The sequence below is a fragment of the Monodon monoceros genome, unplaced genomic scaffold, assembly GCF_005190385.1.
Source record: "Monodon monoceros isolate NGI ecotype Baffin Bay Population unplaced genomic scaffold, NGI_Narwhal_1 Super_Scaffold_6, whole genome shotgun sequence".
Taxonomy (NCBI): Eukaryota; Metazoa; Chordata; class Mammalia; order Artiodactyla; family Monodontidae; genus Monodon; species Monodon monoceros.
The window spans coordinates 34,931,920-34,947,381 of record NW_021703783.1 but is presented as its reverse complement, the minus strand read 5'-3'; the positions used below and the strand labels follow the sequence as shown (position 1 = coordinate 34,947,381).

The following is a 15,462-nucleotide window of genomic DNA, read 5'->3' as shown; positions in this document are numbered from 1 at the left end:
GTTCATAGAATGTTCATAGCAGCATTATTCTTAATAGTCCCAAACTGGAAACAACCCATATGTCCATCAAAAATAGAATGGAGGGCTTCCCTGGTGGTGCAGTGGTTGAGAGTCCGCCTGCCGATGCAGGGGACACGGGTTTGTGCCCCAGTCCGGGAAGATCCCACATGCTGTGGAACAGCTAGGCCCGTGAGCCACGGCTGCTGAGCCTGCGCTCCGCAACGGGAGAGGCCACAACACTGAGAGGCCCACATACCGCAAAAAAAAAAAAAAAAAAAAAAAGAATGGAAAAAGTAAATTTGAGTATATTCATACAACAGAATTTTATACTGCTATATATACACAGTACTACTTCATGCAACGTGAATGAATTTCACAAACAATGTTGAGAAAAAAAAGCTAGCACAAGAAAAAATATACTATACTATTTTACTTATATAAAGTTCAAAATCAAGTGAAGTTAATCTATGGTGTTATAGATCAGGACAGTAGTCCCACAGACAAGGACGGGGTAAAGACTGGGGTCACTCAGAGGGACTCCGTGGAACTGGTGTTGATCAATTTCCTAACTTGGATGGTTGGTTATGCGGTGGTTCACTTTGTGACAGTTCATTGAGCTTCACACTTCTGTTGTTTTTTACTTTTCTTTAGGCATGATTTACTTCAAAAGTTTATCTAACACATTTTTAAATGAACTATAAAATGTCTACAATTTTTTTTCTGGAAAAGAAAAAATAGCCATAAAAAACTCGATTTAAAAATAACCTACTAAGTGGAATCAAATTATTTCCCCTCTATAATCAATGAACATTTTGACAAAGCAAAAAGCCTTTACTTTCAAAAGCTTAACAAATAAAATCATATTTTCCAAACTGATGAACAGTCACATGTTAAAAAGTATTCTTTCTTTTATTTTTATGTCACATGGATAAAACTAGAAAGACTACATTTCAATCACTAGGATGATTTTAAAGTAACCATTTCATTTTTGATATAAATTAATATCTTTTATATTGGGAGGTTTTAAAGAATTAAATAAGCACTCACTAGATAAAAAATGAAATATGCCTTTTTTGTTGTATAAAATGATATTCTTTCAATTTCAAATTTCAAAAGTTCCTTTATCTTTTTGAAATGTTTAACAAAGGATAAACATTGTGTCACTTTAATGCACTTAATAGATAAGAAATAATTTGTAAGTAGCATTAGTGAAAACAATTTAAGACACAAATCAGCTTTTAGGAAAATAGCACAGTTTGATGCAAGTTCATCTCCTTTCCCTCCCAAAATGAATAAAAGAAATTTATTTTCTGGAGGAACTAAACCAGAAAGGGTTAGGACTTACAGAGACATAGACGACGTGAAGGAAAGTGAACGTACTCGACCCCAGTGAGTTGCTCCTACCCACCCCACCCCCAATTCTGTTTCCACAGTGCATGCCCTCACGGACTCTTCTTCAAGTTGCCCACTTCTAAAGGCAAGGAAATCAAAGATTCTTCCCTGGAGAAACAATCTCTACGAAGACTGACGTTTGAGGGGCTTCTAGGAAACAAACTGGTTCATCGGGGGTCACCCTAAAATGGCAATCACTAGTGACACGTGGGGGTCATGCATCCAGAGCTTCCAACTAGCTAGCAGGTATTTCATTCTTAAAATATAACACGAAGCCCCAAATCCTCTATGAATAGGATGTTATAAAAAGAGCAACAACTGACAACTTAAAAAGAGGTCTTAGAATTTAAAGTATGGCAGATGAAGTAAAAATGCAGTAGATTTGATGATAAAGTCAAGGAAGTTTCTAGAAAACAGATTCAACTGACAAAAATGAAAGCTAAGAAAGAAAAGAAAGAGGATCGCTCTACAAGGGTCTAGCATCCAAAAAAACCCAGAAGTTCTAGAAATGGGAACAGACAATGGATAGCAGGGAATTATAAAAAGAAACATTTGAGAAAGTTTCCCATTACTTCAGGACATGAATCTCTTGACTGAAAGGATCCACTGAAATGAAATGCCCACTTCAATGATAGCAACAACAAAAAACACCCACAACAAGACACAGCATTCATGAAATTTCAGAATAACAGAAATTGGAAAAAAAAAAAAAAGACCCTAACAACTTCTGGAGGGTGGGGGTGGGGGGGAATAGATCTCATACAAAGGAATGGGAATCAGAATGTCACTGGACTTGTCAACAGCAAAGCTGCATGCTAGAAGACATTAGAGCAATGTCCTCAGATTTTTAAAGGAAAGTGATTTTTCAATCTAGAATTCTATATCTAACCAAACTATCAAGACTAAGGGTAGACTAAAAACATTTTCAGACAGGTAGGGCCTTGAAATTATTGGAGGACATACCTTACTACAATGAGGGAGGAACTCAAGTAAAAAGAAGTAAGTAGGATTCAAGAAAAAGGTTTCAACATAGAAGGAATTCCCAGGGACAGCTGTGCACCAGGCCTACAGAGTAAGCTGTCTAGACTACCAAGGCCAGTTTCCAAGGGGAAAAAAATGTAGAACTGACAGAGGTTTAACAACTGTGTTTTTTAGATAGCTTATACATAGGCTTGAAAGATACTGATTGAAATATATGGGAAGATCAGCATTAGGCCCATTAAAAGCTAATGAAGAAGCAAGACAATCATTAACCCCGCAAAAACAAAGAGAGAAAAAGAAATGTACAACAGTAGCACGTGGCTCAGCGTCAAACAATACAACAACATCTGATTTAAGATGTAACAATATTATGAGGAAATGAAAAGCCTAAGGAAGAGAGGTTTTAACAGTGTTCAATAGAAAGAGAGTCAACAGGTAAAGTGTAAAATAGGTAAATTAAGAAACAGTAACATAAACATGTTATTTAGAAACATGGAGGCAAATACCAGAAAAATTAGCTCAACTTGTTGAAAGCTCTTCCTTGGATGTGGGTAGGAAGGGTGAAGTAGGGGACTATATAGTTTGTTATAAGCTTTACCATTTAATTTTAAAAAATTCTATAACAGCTTTATTGAGACATAATTCATATACCACACAATTCACCTGTTTAAAGTGTATAATTCAGTGGTATTTAGTATATTAACAGAATTGTGCAACCATCACGACAATCAATTTTAGAATATTTTCATCATCCCCCAAAAGAAACCAAATACTCATTAGTAGCCACTCTGCATTTTCCCCAAATCCCTCCTTTGTTCTTGTTTTTAGTTTTAAATTGCGGTAAAATATACATAATACAAAATTTACTACTTTAACCATCTTTAAGTGTGCAGTTCAGGGGCATGAAGTACACTGACACTGTTGTGCAACCATCACCACCATCCATCGCCAGCACTTTTTCATCTCCCCACAACCAACAAGAACCCCCCACTGCCTCACTCCCCCAACCCCCTGCTGGGGGCTGTTACACTGTTCTACTTTCTAGGTACCTCATTTAAGTGGAATCATACAATATTTGTCATTTTGTGCCTGGCTTATTTCACTTAACACAATGTCTTCAAGGTTTATCCATGTTGTAGAATGTATGAGAATTTCATTCTTTTTTTAAGGCTGAGTAATATTCCATTGCACATACACACACATTTTAGTTATCCATTCCTCTGTTGATGGACCGGTGGGATGCTTCTACCTTTTGGCTACTGTGAATAACGCTGCCATGAAAATGGTGCATAAATATCTGTTCAACTCCCTGCTTTAAATTCCTTTGTGTATATACCCAGAAGGTAGAATGAAATGTTTAATTTTTGACGAATGGCCACACTCTTTTCCACAGTGGCCGTGCCATTTTATATTTCCATCAGCAACACACAAGGGTTCCAATTTTTCCACATTCTTGACAACACTTAATTGTTTTCGATTTTTTGTTTGTTTGTTTTTAATAATAGCCATTCTAATGGGTTTGAAGTAGTACCTCATTGTGGTTTTGATTTGCATTTTCCTAATGATTAGTAATGTTGAACATCTTTTCATATGCTTAATGGCCATTTATTTATCTTCTTTGGAGATATTTCTATTCAAGTCTTCCGCCCATTTTTGATTTGGTTTGTTTTCTTTTTGTTGTTGAGTTTTAGGAGTTCTTTACATAGTCTGAATATTAACCCCTTTATCAGATACTTGATTTGTAATTCTTTTCTCCCATTCTGTTGAATGTCTTTTTATTCTATTGATAGTGTCCTCTGATGCACAAGTTTCTAATTTTGATGAAATTCCATTTATGTTTTCTTTTGTTGCCCGTGCCATTGGTGTCATATCCAAGAAACCACTGTCAAATCCAATGTCATGAAGCTTTTTCTAAGAGTTTTATAGTTTTAGCTCTTACTTTTAGGTCTTTGATGCATTTTGGGTTAATTTTTGCATATGGTGTTAGGTAAGGGTTCAACTTCATTCTTTTGCATGTGAATTTCCAGTTTTCCCAACTGCATTTGTTGAAAAGACTATCTTTTCCTCATTGAATAGAGAATTGGCATCCTTACTGAAAATCATTTGACCACATATGCAAGGACCACATATGTTTGGGCTCTCCAATCTGTTTCCTTGGTTAATATGTCTGTCTTTATGTCACTAAAGACAGTACACTGTTTTGATTATACACTGCTTTGCAGTGAAATTTTAAATCAGAAAGTATGAGTCCTCTAACTTTGTTCTCCCTTTTCCAGATAGTTTTGCTATTCAAGGTTCCTTGAGATTCCATATGAATTTTAGAACAAATATTTCTATTTCTGCAAAAATGTCACTGAAATTTTGATAGGGGTTGCATTGAATCTGTAGATTGCTTTGGGTAGTATTGACATCTAAACTATATTAAGTCTTCCAATCCATGAACAAAGGATGTCTTTCCATTTATTTACATCTTCTTTAATTTCTTTCAGCAATGTTTTATAGTTCTCAATGTACAAATCTTCCACCTCCTTGGTTAATGTGATTATTTTATTCTTTTGATTTATTGTAAATAGAACTGTTCGTTTCTTTTTCAGATTGTTCATTATTAGTGAAAGTATCATTTGATTTTTAAATAAGACCCATGTGTTACACTGACAAAAGGTATACATCAAAAACAGGAGAAACATATTGCAATTCTCCAAAGCTCAAGTTTAGTCATAAAGGAGATAAACTGCATTTTAAAAGTTTACATTATTTTTATTTATTTATTTATTTTTTGCGGTACGCAGGCCTCTCACTGTTGCGGCCCCTCCCGTTGCAGAGCACAGGCTCCGGACGTGCAGGCTCAGCGGCCAAGGCTCACGGACCCAGCCACTCCGCAGCACGTGGGACCTTCCCGGACCGGGGCACGAACCCGTGTCCCCTGCATCGGCAGGCGGACTCTCAACCACTGCGCCACCAGGGAAGCCCAAAAGTTTACATTATTCAATCAGATTCTGAACTTAAAATTTTAAAAAATGCTGACATTTCATACTCTTCAGTATACTGTACTATAAGAATGAAAGTAAATTTCCATATATCTTCCTGTTGACCTGTAATTTTCTTATTGCAAATAGAATTTGCTTTAGTTAAAAAAAAAAAAAAAATCACACCTGTTAACTTACTCCACCAGAGACGAGGAAATATATCAACAAAGAATTATCTTTTTCAATACCTGATTTCCTACACTTTTTTCTTCACATATGTTTTGCCAGATTCTGTCAGTACTCCTGCTCTAGCAAAACTCCTCATTACTGGAGATATTCGATAGAGGTTCTACATGGGGATTTCAACCCAGACTGGGAGGGCGAATGGGAAGAATTTAATAGATTGTTTTAATTCTTCTGCTTCTGCTTTTCTAAGATCATAGCACCTGAAGATGCCAAAAGACATCTAGAAGGTTTAGAGTTAAATAAAATAACAAAATCAACAACAAAACACAAACTGTAAGATGAAAACTTTGGTTCAATAATTATATTAGATGTAGCCAAAGTGGCTTTGCTGTAAGCCTAAGAATGTACAATTTGAATGTGAGGGAAAAGTTATAAAATTACTTTTAGAATTCCAACTGTCTACACAAATTCCAGATCAGAACTCTAGGAAAAAATGAATTTTTGAGACCTTCTTCCCTTCCATCTGTCTATCAATCAAATACTTATTGAATCACTGTTATATTCCCAACACTATGCTAGGCACTGAGGACACAAAAACAAATATTCAACCCCTGCTTTCACAGATCTCATCATGTAAGGTGGTAACAAAGCAATGTGTGGGGGGCACCTTAGGTCAAGGGTAGGTAGTGAGGGAGATGTCAGGAAAGGAAGAGGTGACCTGGGTTGAGACTTGAAGGATGAATAGGAAGTAGGGATTATCTCTGATGTATTGGGCAATTGGGCTACAAAGATTAATCAGAGAAAATCTGTAGTTAGGTCAGTAGTGGAAAAAAGCCACATAAATAACTACTTACAAAACAGTAAGATGAAATGTTATAAGACAGACATGTTACAAAAATAGAGAAGAACAAACTCAGTGAGGAAGGGGAACACAGCATAGGAAAAGCAGCACACAGAAGCCAACGTCTGAGCTGAATCACGGGGGCTTGCAGATACTAAATGGGCCACAACACAGGGAGGGCAATATAGCAGTGGAACAAATGTACAAAAGTGAGACACGAAAGACGTCTTGCATGTGGTTTAGTTTGGCTAAAACTGAAATGTAGCAAAAGGAGGGGTGGGGAGGGGAATACAGTGAGAAAGGAAGGAAGAACTCATGAATGAAGCTGGGAGATGCTAGTGACAAAACCTTCATATTTCTTTTTTTTTCCCTGAAAAACTATGCTTATTTTTCATTTGAGTGTTAAGAATTTTTCTTATTCCTCTGTGGGAATACTTGATACACTAAATATAGTAACTTCTGTCATTAAAAATACTTTTTAAAAACTTTAGTTTTAAGTTTTATTCATCATTAATTTGCAGAAGCTTTAAAGTTTGATATAGTTAAATTAATTGCTTTTTTTTTTTGTAATCGATGGCACTGTTTTTATGTTTGGAAAGTCCAGTTGGAAGGTTACTGCAAGAAATATCCTTAAAGACCTAACACAAGGTAAAATGGGGGGAGGAGAACCAAGGTAGATTCGATTAATAGTGTGTGAGAGGAGAGAGGCTAGGAGAGAAAGTCACTACCGGGAAGGCAAGATGCACCAGAGTACACCTTCCCGATGAAGGAGCCTGAGGTGGGTCAGCTGAAGATGGAGGACGAATAATACTAGAATATTAGCTTCAAGCTTCAAGGGAGACAAGGGAGGCAAATCCACATTTGCTCCCTCTAGGGTTAGAGTTATTGTTTCCAGTTGCTATAGATCTACAAAACCCTAAGTTTTCTCTTAAGTTCACTAAAATGTAACTTTTAAAACTTCAGAGTATTATAGTGAATCTCAGCACACGTATGGCTTTGATGGTTTCATTAAAACGGTAATTATCAAACTGAATTCCATTCTAATTCCACATGATTCAAGTGAGCAATTCATTTTTCCTCCCAGTAAACTCCTAAGTTTTCTCTTGTAGATCTACTTTTTGCTCTAAATTCTATGACCAAGGCTTCCCTGGTGGCGCAGTGGTTAAGAATCCGCCTGCCAATGCAGGGGACACGGGTTCGAGTCCTGGTCCAGGAAGATCCCACATGCCAAGGAGCAACTAAGCCCGTGCGCCACAACTACTGAGCCTACGCTCTAGAGCCCGCGAGCCACAACTACTGAGCCTGTGTGTCACAACTACTGAAGCCCGTGTGCCTAGAGCCTGTGCAACGCAACAAAGAGTAGCCCCTACTCGCCGCAACTAGAGAATGCCCACACGCAGCAATGAAGAACCAATGCAGCCAAAATAAATGAATATAAATAAATAAAATAAACTTCAATTCTATGACCAGCAAGAAATTTAACCTAATGAAACAAGTTAAAAGAAAACCTTTTGGTTGTTTCAACTTCTATTCTTTTGGCTTTTAAGAATCCATGATGGCCTGAGCTTGACATAAGCTTTCAGACATATCCAAAAATTGATGCGAAAAGCAGTGAATAAAATGCAGGCATCTAACCTTATTAACTTATGGGTAAAAGTAAAATAATCTAGATTCACTCTGGCTACAGTAAACAGATTACTCACCTGCGACCACATTCTGAATATTTACCAATATTTTTTAATATTAAGGCAGCTGTTAGTCGGATGTGTTTAGTTATTGGTCCCTCTTTTTCATCCTTAAAAAGGAAAAGAAAAGAAAAAGAATAAAGATCTAAATCACACAGCGTGCACACACTTACAGATAAGGCTTTCGAGGCTTACTCACTGTAAAATCTCGAAAGACAAGGTTTCTTGATCCTCTCCTAAGAGCCATAAGGGCAGCACTGGGATGATTCACAATGGCCTTTTGTGCTCTAGGAGTTGAGCTTGTGCCCCCTACAGCTGGCTGCCTAAATTGACCAGAGAGAGAAAGAGATTGTTAACATGATGCAGCAGACAGACTGATAACGAATGACCAACCTGCCAACCCCTAAGGTGGTGACTCTGAAACTCTGGATACAGGGTGAGTAAAAGCTCCCGTGGCCCAGTAGTAATATTTACTCTTGTGTCAGCCTAGGCATAAGGGCTCTCGGTATCAAGGAGAAGTTTCAAGTCTTTTATTTTCCGATCTATCAACTTTAAAGCAAACAACAGATGTTCTGGTACAGCCCATATATAAATACAACATAGTATTCAAAGTTGTGAAGTTCACATCTTTGAATGCAATGTAAAGATGTTAACAAAGACTAGTCTACAATTTGAGCTGCAAATTATTTTTGCTAAACTGTACCTAGGAGTAAAATAATATTACCTGAGAATGTACTGGTATATGTATAGGTCACCCAGGAAAAGATAACCTAATATGATAATAATACAAAATTATGCCAACTATTACACTTCAAACTATTACTATGTTACATAATTTTTCTTCATTATTTACTAATTTCAATCAATTCTTTCAGTATAGCTCTACTGTCCTTTAGGAAAGATACAGAATGGAGGGACTGCAGAGGTAGATTTTATATAAAATCAGATTTCAAACTACTCTAGGTTTCCTTCGCCAAGCAGAAAAATTGTATCAGTATCTGCTGTATTCTGGTGGGGCAGGAGTGGCGAGAGCACTGGCTCACAGTGAGGAAATCCTATTTCTGACACTAACCAGCTGCACGACTTTCAAGATCAGTTTGCCCCTTTGTGCTTCAGGTTTTGCATCTGTAAAGTGGGGATATTTCTGGCACCTTTTTACATAAGTAAAGTCATTCTGAATATTAAGTAAGTTAACATAAAAGCAATCTTTAAATTGTAAACCACTTTTTATCAATATCTACTTATAGATGTCTACAAGTAAGGATATCTGTATATGGACACAGATGAAAATTATTATTAGATTATATGTATAAGTGACAAAGATTTTTGATTGATTGTAACTGATATACCAAATATAAGTTCCTCCAAATTTGAGCAAAATCAAACATACTGCAACATACTCTTATAGGCCACATAATACATAGAAATTAAATACAGTTCACCCTTGAACAACATGGGAGTTAGGGGTACCCACTCTCTCCGCAGTGAAAAATCCACATATAACTTTACAGCTGGCCTTCCATATCCACAGTTCCACATTTGTGGGCTCAACCAACCACAGATGGTGCAGCACTGTAGTATTTACCGCGACAAAAATCCGCATATAAGTAGATCCTCCCAGTTCATATCTGTGTTGTTCGAGGGTCAACCGTACAGTGAAATTTACAGAAAAAGATACTTGGCAGAAAAATGACTTTCTACTGCCTTTAAGGTAAAATCCAAACTCATGATTATGGCTTATGAAACCCTCAGCTATTTACTCCTCATTCTTTGGGTCTCAGTTTGGATGTGCTTTCTACCAGAAAGCCTTCCCTGGTCTCCTAGGTTGGTTTAGGTGGGCTCTCACAGTGTCTTGTGCATATCTTCATTTCAGGACTTATTACACCATATAATAAGAATTACCTATACCTCTCATTGCATCTCCAGACTTGAAAACAGCAAAACATCTTGGTCACGTATACCTCGTGCTATACCTTAGTGCCTAGCACGTGGAATAAATAGTAATGGAGAGAATAAAGTAAACAGTAATGGAATGAATAAAGTATGTAAGCAGCTTCTGTGTTCCTATACTTCTGGTTCTCTGTCTAAAATTTCAACTCTGTGAAGTTACACTATATCTTGTTCTTAGAATTCCCTATGTCTGGCATAATGCCCAGTACACAGCAGTATCTCAATAAATGGTGACAAATTAATTTATTTTCACATTATGAGAATTTAAAATACACTTGTCCCTTGGTGTCCATGGGGGATTGGGTCCAGGACCCTCTGTGGATACCAAAATCCTGGAACCAATCCCAGGCAGATACCGAGCGATGACTGCATTTGCATATAACCTACACACATCTTCCTGTGTGCTTTGAATCATCTCTAGATTACTTATATACCCAATACAATGTAAATGCTATGCAAATAGTTGCCAGTGCATGGCAAATTCAAGTTTTGCCTTTTGGAGCTTCCTGAAATTTTTTTTTTTTCCAAGTATTTTTGATCCCTGGTTGGTTGAATCCTCAGATGCCGAACCTAAGGATATGGAGGGCTGACTGTATTTTTCAGGTTACAGAGTTTACAACTAAAGGCCTCAGAAACAGAACAGGAAATACTATGTAAATCTAATAAGGACCTTACAGGAATCTACAGTTAACTCAGAACCTGACTACAAGTATGTGTTCATGAAATAATAGGTAAATGAATAACCATATAGTAAATGTGACAGATACAACTTTATATTGGACCCTCACATGCCACCTTGGCCTCTCCTCAGGAGTAGCTGTAAGAATAAATCTCTTTGCCATTATCAAGTACATGTTCAGCTACTCTCTCAAAGGACAAAGAACCATATATTTATTTCCAGTTTACAAAGCATTTCTCATATATCATCTGTCATTACTTCCAATGACTTGTCTACAAAGTGGAATCAAAATATTAGAGCTACAAGGTACTTACAGACCATGCGGTCCAGCCAAAATGAGAAGTGATTCCTAGGGCATTTACACAATTTGAACAGGGTCACATACATAGCTGGTTAATGGTAGAGCTGGACTACAACCCAGGTTTCCTGTCTCCCGATATACTAAATTGCCTTTTATTACTAAGTTTTGCCTGGTTTCCTGATTTGTCTTTTTTTATGTGCAACAGGAAGTGAACTTAGATTCCTTACTTGATAGAAGATTTCTGACTTCCTGCTTGTCCTGGTTCGTCTTGTTTTAATCCTGCAAGCAGGGCATCCTTTGAACAGTGTTTGTCCTTTTTGAGAAAGAGGAAGTAAAAAACATATGCATCAAGATCTTTAACACAACCAAATGAGTTACAAACCAAATAGTATTAAGAAAGTGTACCTGTAAGTGGGTAATGAAAGAAAACCTCTGTCGCTGAAAAGGCTCACAACCTTCCCAAAGACACTGCCCTGGATATACGTCCTTCCCTCCATGTTCAGTTGCTGCATGGTAGAAAACCTGTGAGGGGGTCTGAAACCACCTACAAAAAATAAAAGCAGTAGAAGTTTTCTAACACTTAGATATGTTCTTTAAAATAGAAAACCTGCTCTCCTAATATAAAAGCTCCAGGTCAATGTATAGAAATATTAAGCAAAACAGTGCAAACAAATTTCAAGTTCATTTCATTTCAAAGAATATTTTTTAAATTTCTGCTTATATTTAAAGTCAAATACTCAATTGTTCTGAACACTTCTGGTAATTTGTTTTAAGCTTAGTGTTTCATTCTTAATTCCCTACCTTCAATGAAGGTCAGTTAAGAATCTCTTGAAAGTAAATAAAATTTCATTTTAAAACACAACAGAACATTATCTTATAAACAAATACCATACTCTTGTACTTTTAGAAGCTGCTCAAGCATTTATCAGGTTTCATATTACATATAATAAACTCTAGCATATTCAATCTCAAAATCTAAAGGCTACACATTTTGATGACTCTTTTTAGTTGAATTCACATTTTGTATGTCCATCTGTGTTTAAGAAGTCATGTCTCTCGTTTCTCCAACATCACACCCTATTCACTCACAGACCCTGAGGCTTAATATTAATAATACAAATGCCTGAGTGTATCCGGCCAAGGACAGAAACCTGAAGAAAATCAGATACTATGCTCCCTTGTTAATTAGAATACATGGTAATGAAAGAATACTGGAATCCAGGCAGCAAAGAATACGTTAAAAGACTTCAATTACTAATTAGTAACTCAAATATTTATACAGTCAATAGCTTTGAAGTTTATGGCAGCTCTCTCAGGATCTAATTTTTTATGGATGTCAGATAAACATGTCTATATGTGAGCCAATTTTTGATGTGGAGCACATATATAATATTTCAAATTAATATTCCTTCAGGAAATGATAGGCATTTTAAAATAAATTTTAATCAAAATAATTAAATACTGAATTATAAAAGACAAGGTCAAAAATCATTGTAACTGACATATTTCATACCATTTATATTCACCTATATAAATACTTACCAAAAGTTTATTGTAAAACTATCATGGGTTCAAAGAATTAATATTGGTGTAGTGTGTTAAAGTGTCCACACTACCCAAAGCAATCTACAGAGTCAATGCAATCCCTATCAAAATTCCAATGGCATTTTTCATAGAAATAGAACAAGCAAGCCTAAAATTTGTATGAAACCACAAAAGACCCCAAAAAGCCAAAGCAATCTTGAGAAACATGAAAAGCTGGAGGCATCATGTGCTGTGATCTCAAACTATATTACAAAGCTATAGTGATCAAAACAGTATGGTATTGGCATAAAAACAGACACACAGATCAATGAAACAGAACAGAGAGCCCAGAAATAAACCCATATATAGTCAATTAATTTGTGATAAATATATGATAGAAAAAAGACATTGTCTTCAATAAGCAGTATTGGTAACACTGGATAGCCACATGCAAAAGAATGAAACTGGACTGCTCTCTTATACCATACAAAAAAATTCACTCAGAATGGATTAAAGACTGGAATGTAAGGCCTGAAATCATAGAACGCCTAGAAGAAAACATAGGTGGTAAGCTCCCTGACATAGGCTTCAGCAATGATTTTGTGGATCTGACACCAAAAACAAAGCCGATGATAAGCAAAAATAAATAAGCAAAAATAAACAAGTGGGACCACATCAAACTAAAAAGCTTCTGCAAAGCAAAGGAAACAATCTACAAAATGAAAAGACAATGTACTGAATGGGAGAAAGTATTTACAAATCATATATCTGATAAGGTATTAATATCCAAAATATATAAAGAACTCATACAACTCAGCAGCAAAAACCCAAAAACTAAAAAACGGGTCAAGGTTCTAAATAGACATTTTTCCAAAGAAGACATACAGGTACATGAAAAAATGCTCAACATCACTAATCAAAACCACAAAGAGATATCACCTCACATCTGTGCAGATGACTACTATCAAAAACACAAGAAATAAGAAGTGTTTGTGAGGATATGGAGAAAACAAAACCCCTGCCCCTGTGCACTCTTGGTGAGAATGTAAATTGGTGTGGCCACTGTGGAAAACAATATAGAGGTTTCTCAAAATATTAAAAATAGAACTACCATATGATCCAGCAATTCCTGTTCTGGATATTTATCCAAATAAATGAAGACACTAACTTGAAAAGATATGTGCATCCCCATGTTCACTGCAGCATTATTTATAACAGCCAAGATACAGAAACAACCTAAGTGTCCATCGACAGATGAGTGGAAAGAAAATGTGGTACATACACACACACACACACACACACACACACACATACACACACAGAAATATTAGCCATAAAAAAAGAACAAAATCTTGCCATCTGAGACTACATGGATGGACCTCAAGGGAATCATGCTAAGTGAAATTTGTCAGACAGAGAAAGACAAATACCCTATGACCTCACTTAATATGTGGAAGCTGAAAAAAAGAAAAACAAAGCAAAACAAGACAAACCCTCCTACTAAGCTCATCGGTAAAGAGAAGAGACTGGTGGTTGTCAGGGGCAGGAGATGGGAGGGCGGAATGTGAAATAGGTGAAGGAAGTCAAAAGGTACAAAATCCTAGTTATAAAATAAATAACTCATGGGGATGTAATTTTTTAAAAAGTTTACTGTGTAACTAAAATCAGTAAGTACATTTTTAGTTTTGGAATTTCTTTTACTTTTCAGTACTCATAATGCGATTTCATTAATATGAAATATATGACTGGAGTGCAACTGTCACAAGAAAACAGTTCTTATTGTATTTTTAAGATTTTACCTAAATACTATTAATTTATTAATTGAAAAGTAAAATTGTTTACACACACACAGACACACAAACCAAAATCCAAATGTACTACTACTTGTCACTAGTCAAAATGGTATCTATTTTTAAACTATTTTGCAATACATTACATGAATCAAGGTTATTTACAATACACAAAATTGATGAATTCACCAGTCACAAGAAAAAAGGACGTAGTTAGTATTTCTTTAGATCAATTTAAATTACTAAATATACAAAACTCTGTGTGTGTGTGGTTTTAAGACAAGAATTTTTAAGTGCTCACTTTACCTGGCCAAGACAGAATCTATTATTTCCCTCTTACCTACTATGTTTCCCTTCATCCTAAGTCTATTTTCTCTTTATTCATCTAACTGTTCAAGTCATACAAACCAGACTCTGACTGACTATGGTACAAGGTGAAGTTCTAAAATAGTGATGAAGTTGGCTACAGTGATCATATGAGGGTGGAGAGAACTTAGGGATTCCAAATCCCCTAAGTGGAATATCTGGATTTAAAATGCTTAAATGTAATTTCAATGCAAAACAGTGAGTTTTCAGAACACTATGGATTTTTCTGAGATGGAGAAGAATAAGACATGAAGTGGGATGTCACTACTGTTTACAAGTGTGTCTAAACAATCTTCCTACTACCTTTCCATCAACAACCTACCCCAAGTCCCCCAAAACAAACAACATGTTCACTTAAAGAGATCAGAAAAATTCAAAAGAGCAACCAAATGAAAATAAAAATTCTCTGTGATCCAATTATCCAGACTGCTAACATTTTGGTATATATGCTTTAAGTCTTCTCTGTGTATATGTGTTTTTTAAACAAAACTAGTCTGTTTTGTTTTTTTAATTGAAGTATAGTTGATGTACAATGTTGTGTTAGTTTCTGGTGTACAGCAAGTGATTCAGTTATACATATATTTATCCTTCCCCCATGCCCTTTCCCCTTTGGTAAACCTAAGTTTGTTTTCTATGTCTGTGAGTCTAAGACTGGGTCTGTTACTGATACAATTTTATATACTGCTGCCACAGTATGGTTATATGGTGCCTTTGCACAAATTTAAAGAATACCTTCCTTAAGATTCTTTACTGCCATCTGCTGAAAAATTGTTGTAATAAATATATAATTTCTGGCATGTA

The 15,462-nt window shown here is 36.0% G+C and overlaps 1 protein-coding gene across 2 annotated transcripts in view; it reads right to left on the bottom strand.

The window, feature by feature from the left end:
• Positions 1-15,462, bottom strand: part of ARID2 (AT-rich interaction domain 2) — a 168,112-nt gene that overhangs the window by 2,113 nt on the left and 150,537 nt on the right. For both annotated transcript variants that reach the window (XM_029204619.1, XM_029204620.1), the window contains exons 17-20: positions 11,387-11,525; positions 11,209-11,294; positions 8,251-8,374; positions 8,070-8,161 (exon numbers count right to left, since the gene is read on the bottom strand). In XM_029204619.1, the coding sequence (XP_029060452.1) occupies positions 8,070-8,161; positions 8,251-8,374; positions 11,209-11,294; positions 11,387-11,525 (441 nt within the window). The remainder of the gene's footprint in view (positions 1-8,069; positions 8,162-8,250; positions 8,375-11,208; positions 11,295-11,386; positions 11,526-15,462) is intronic.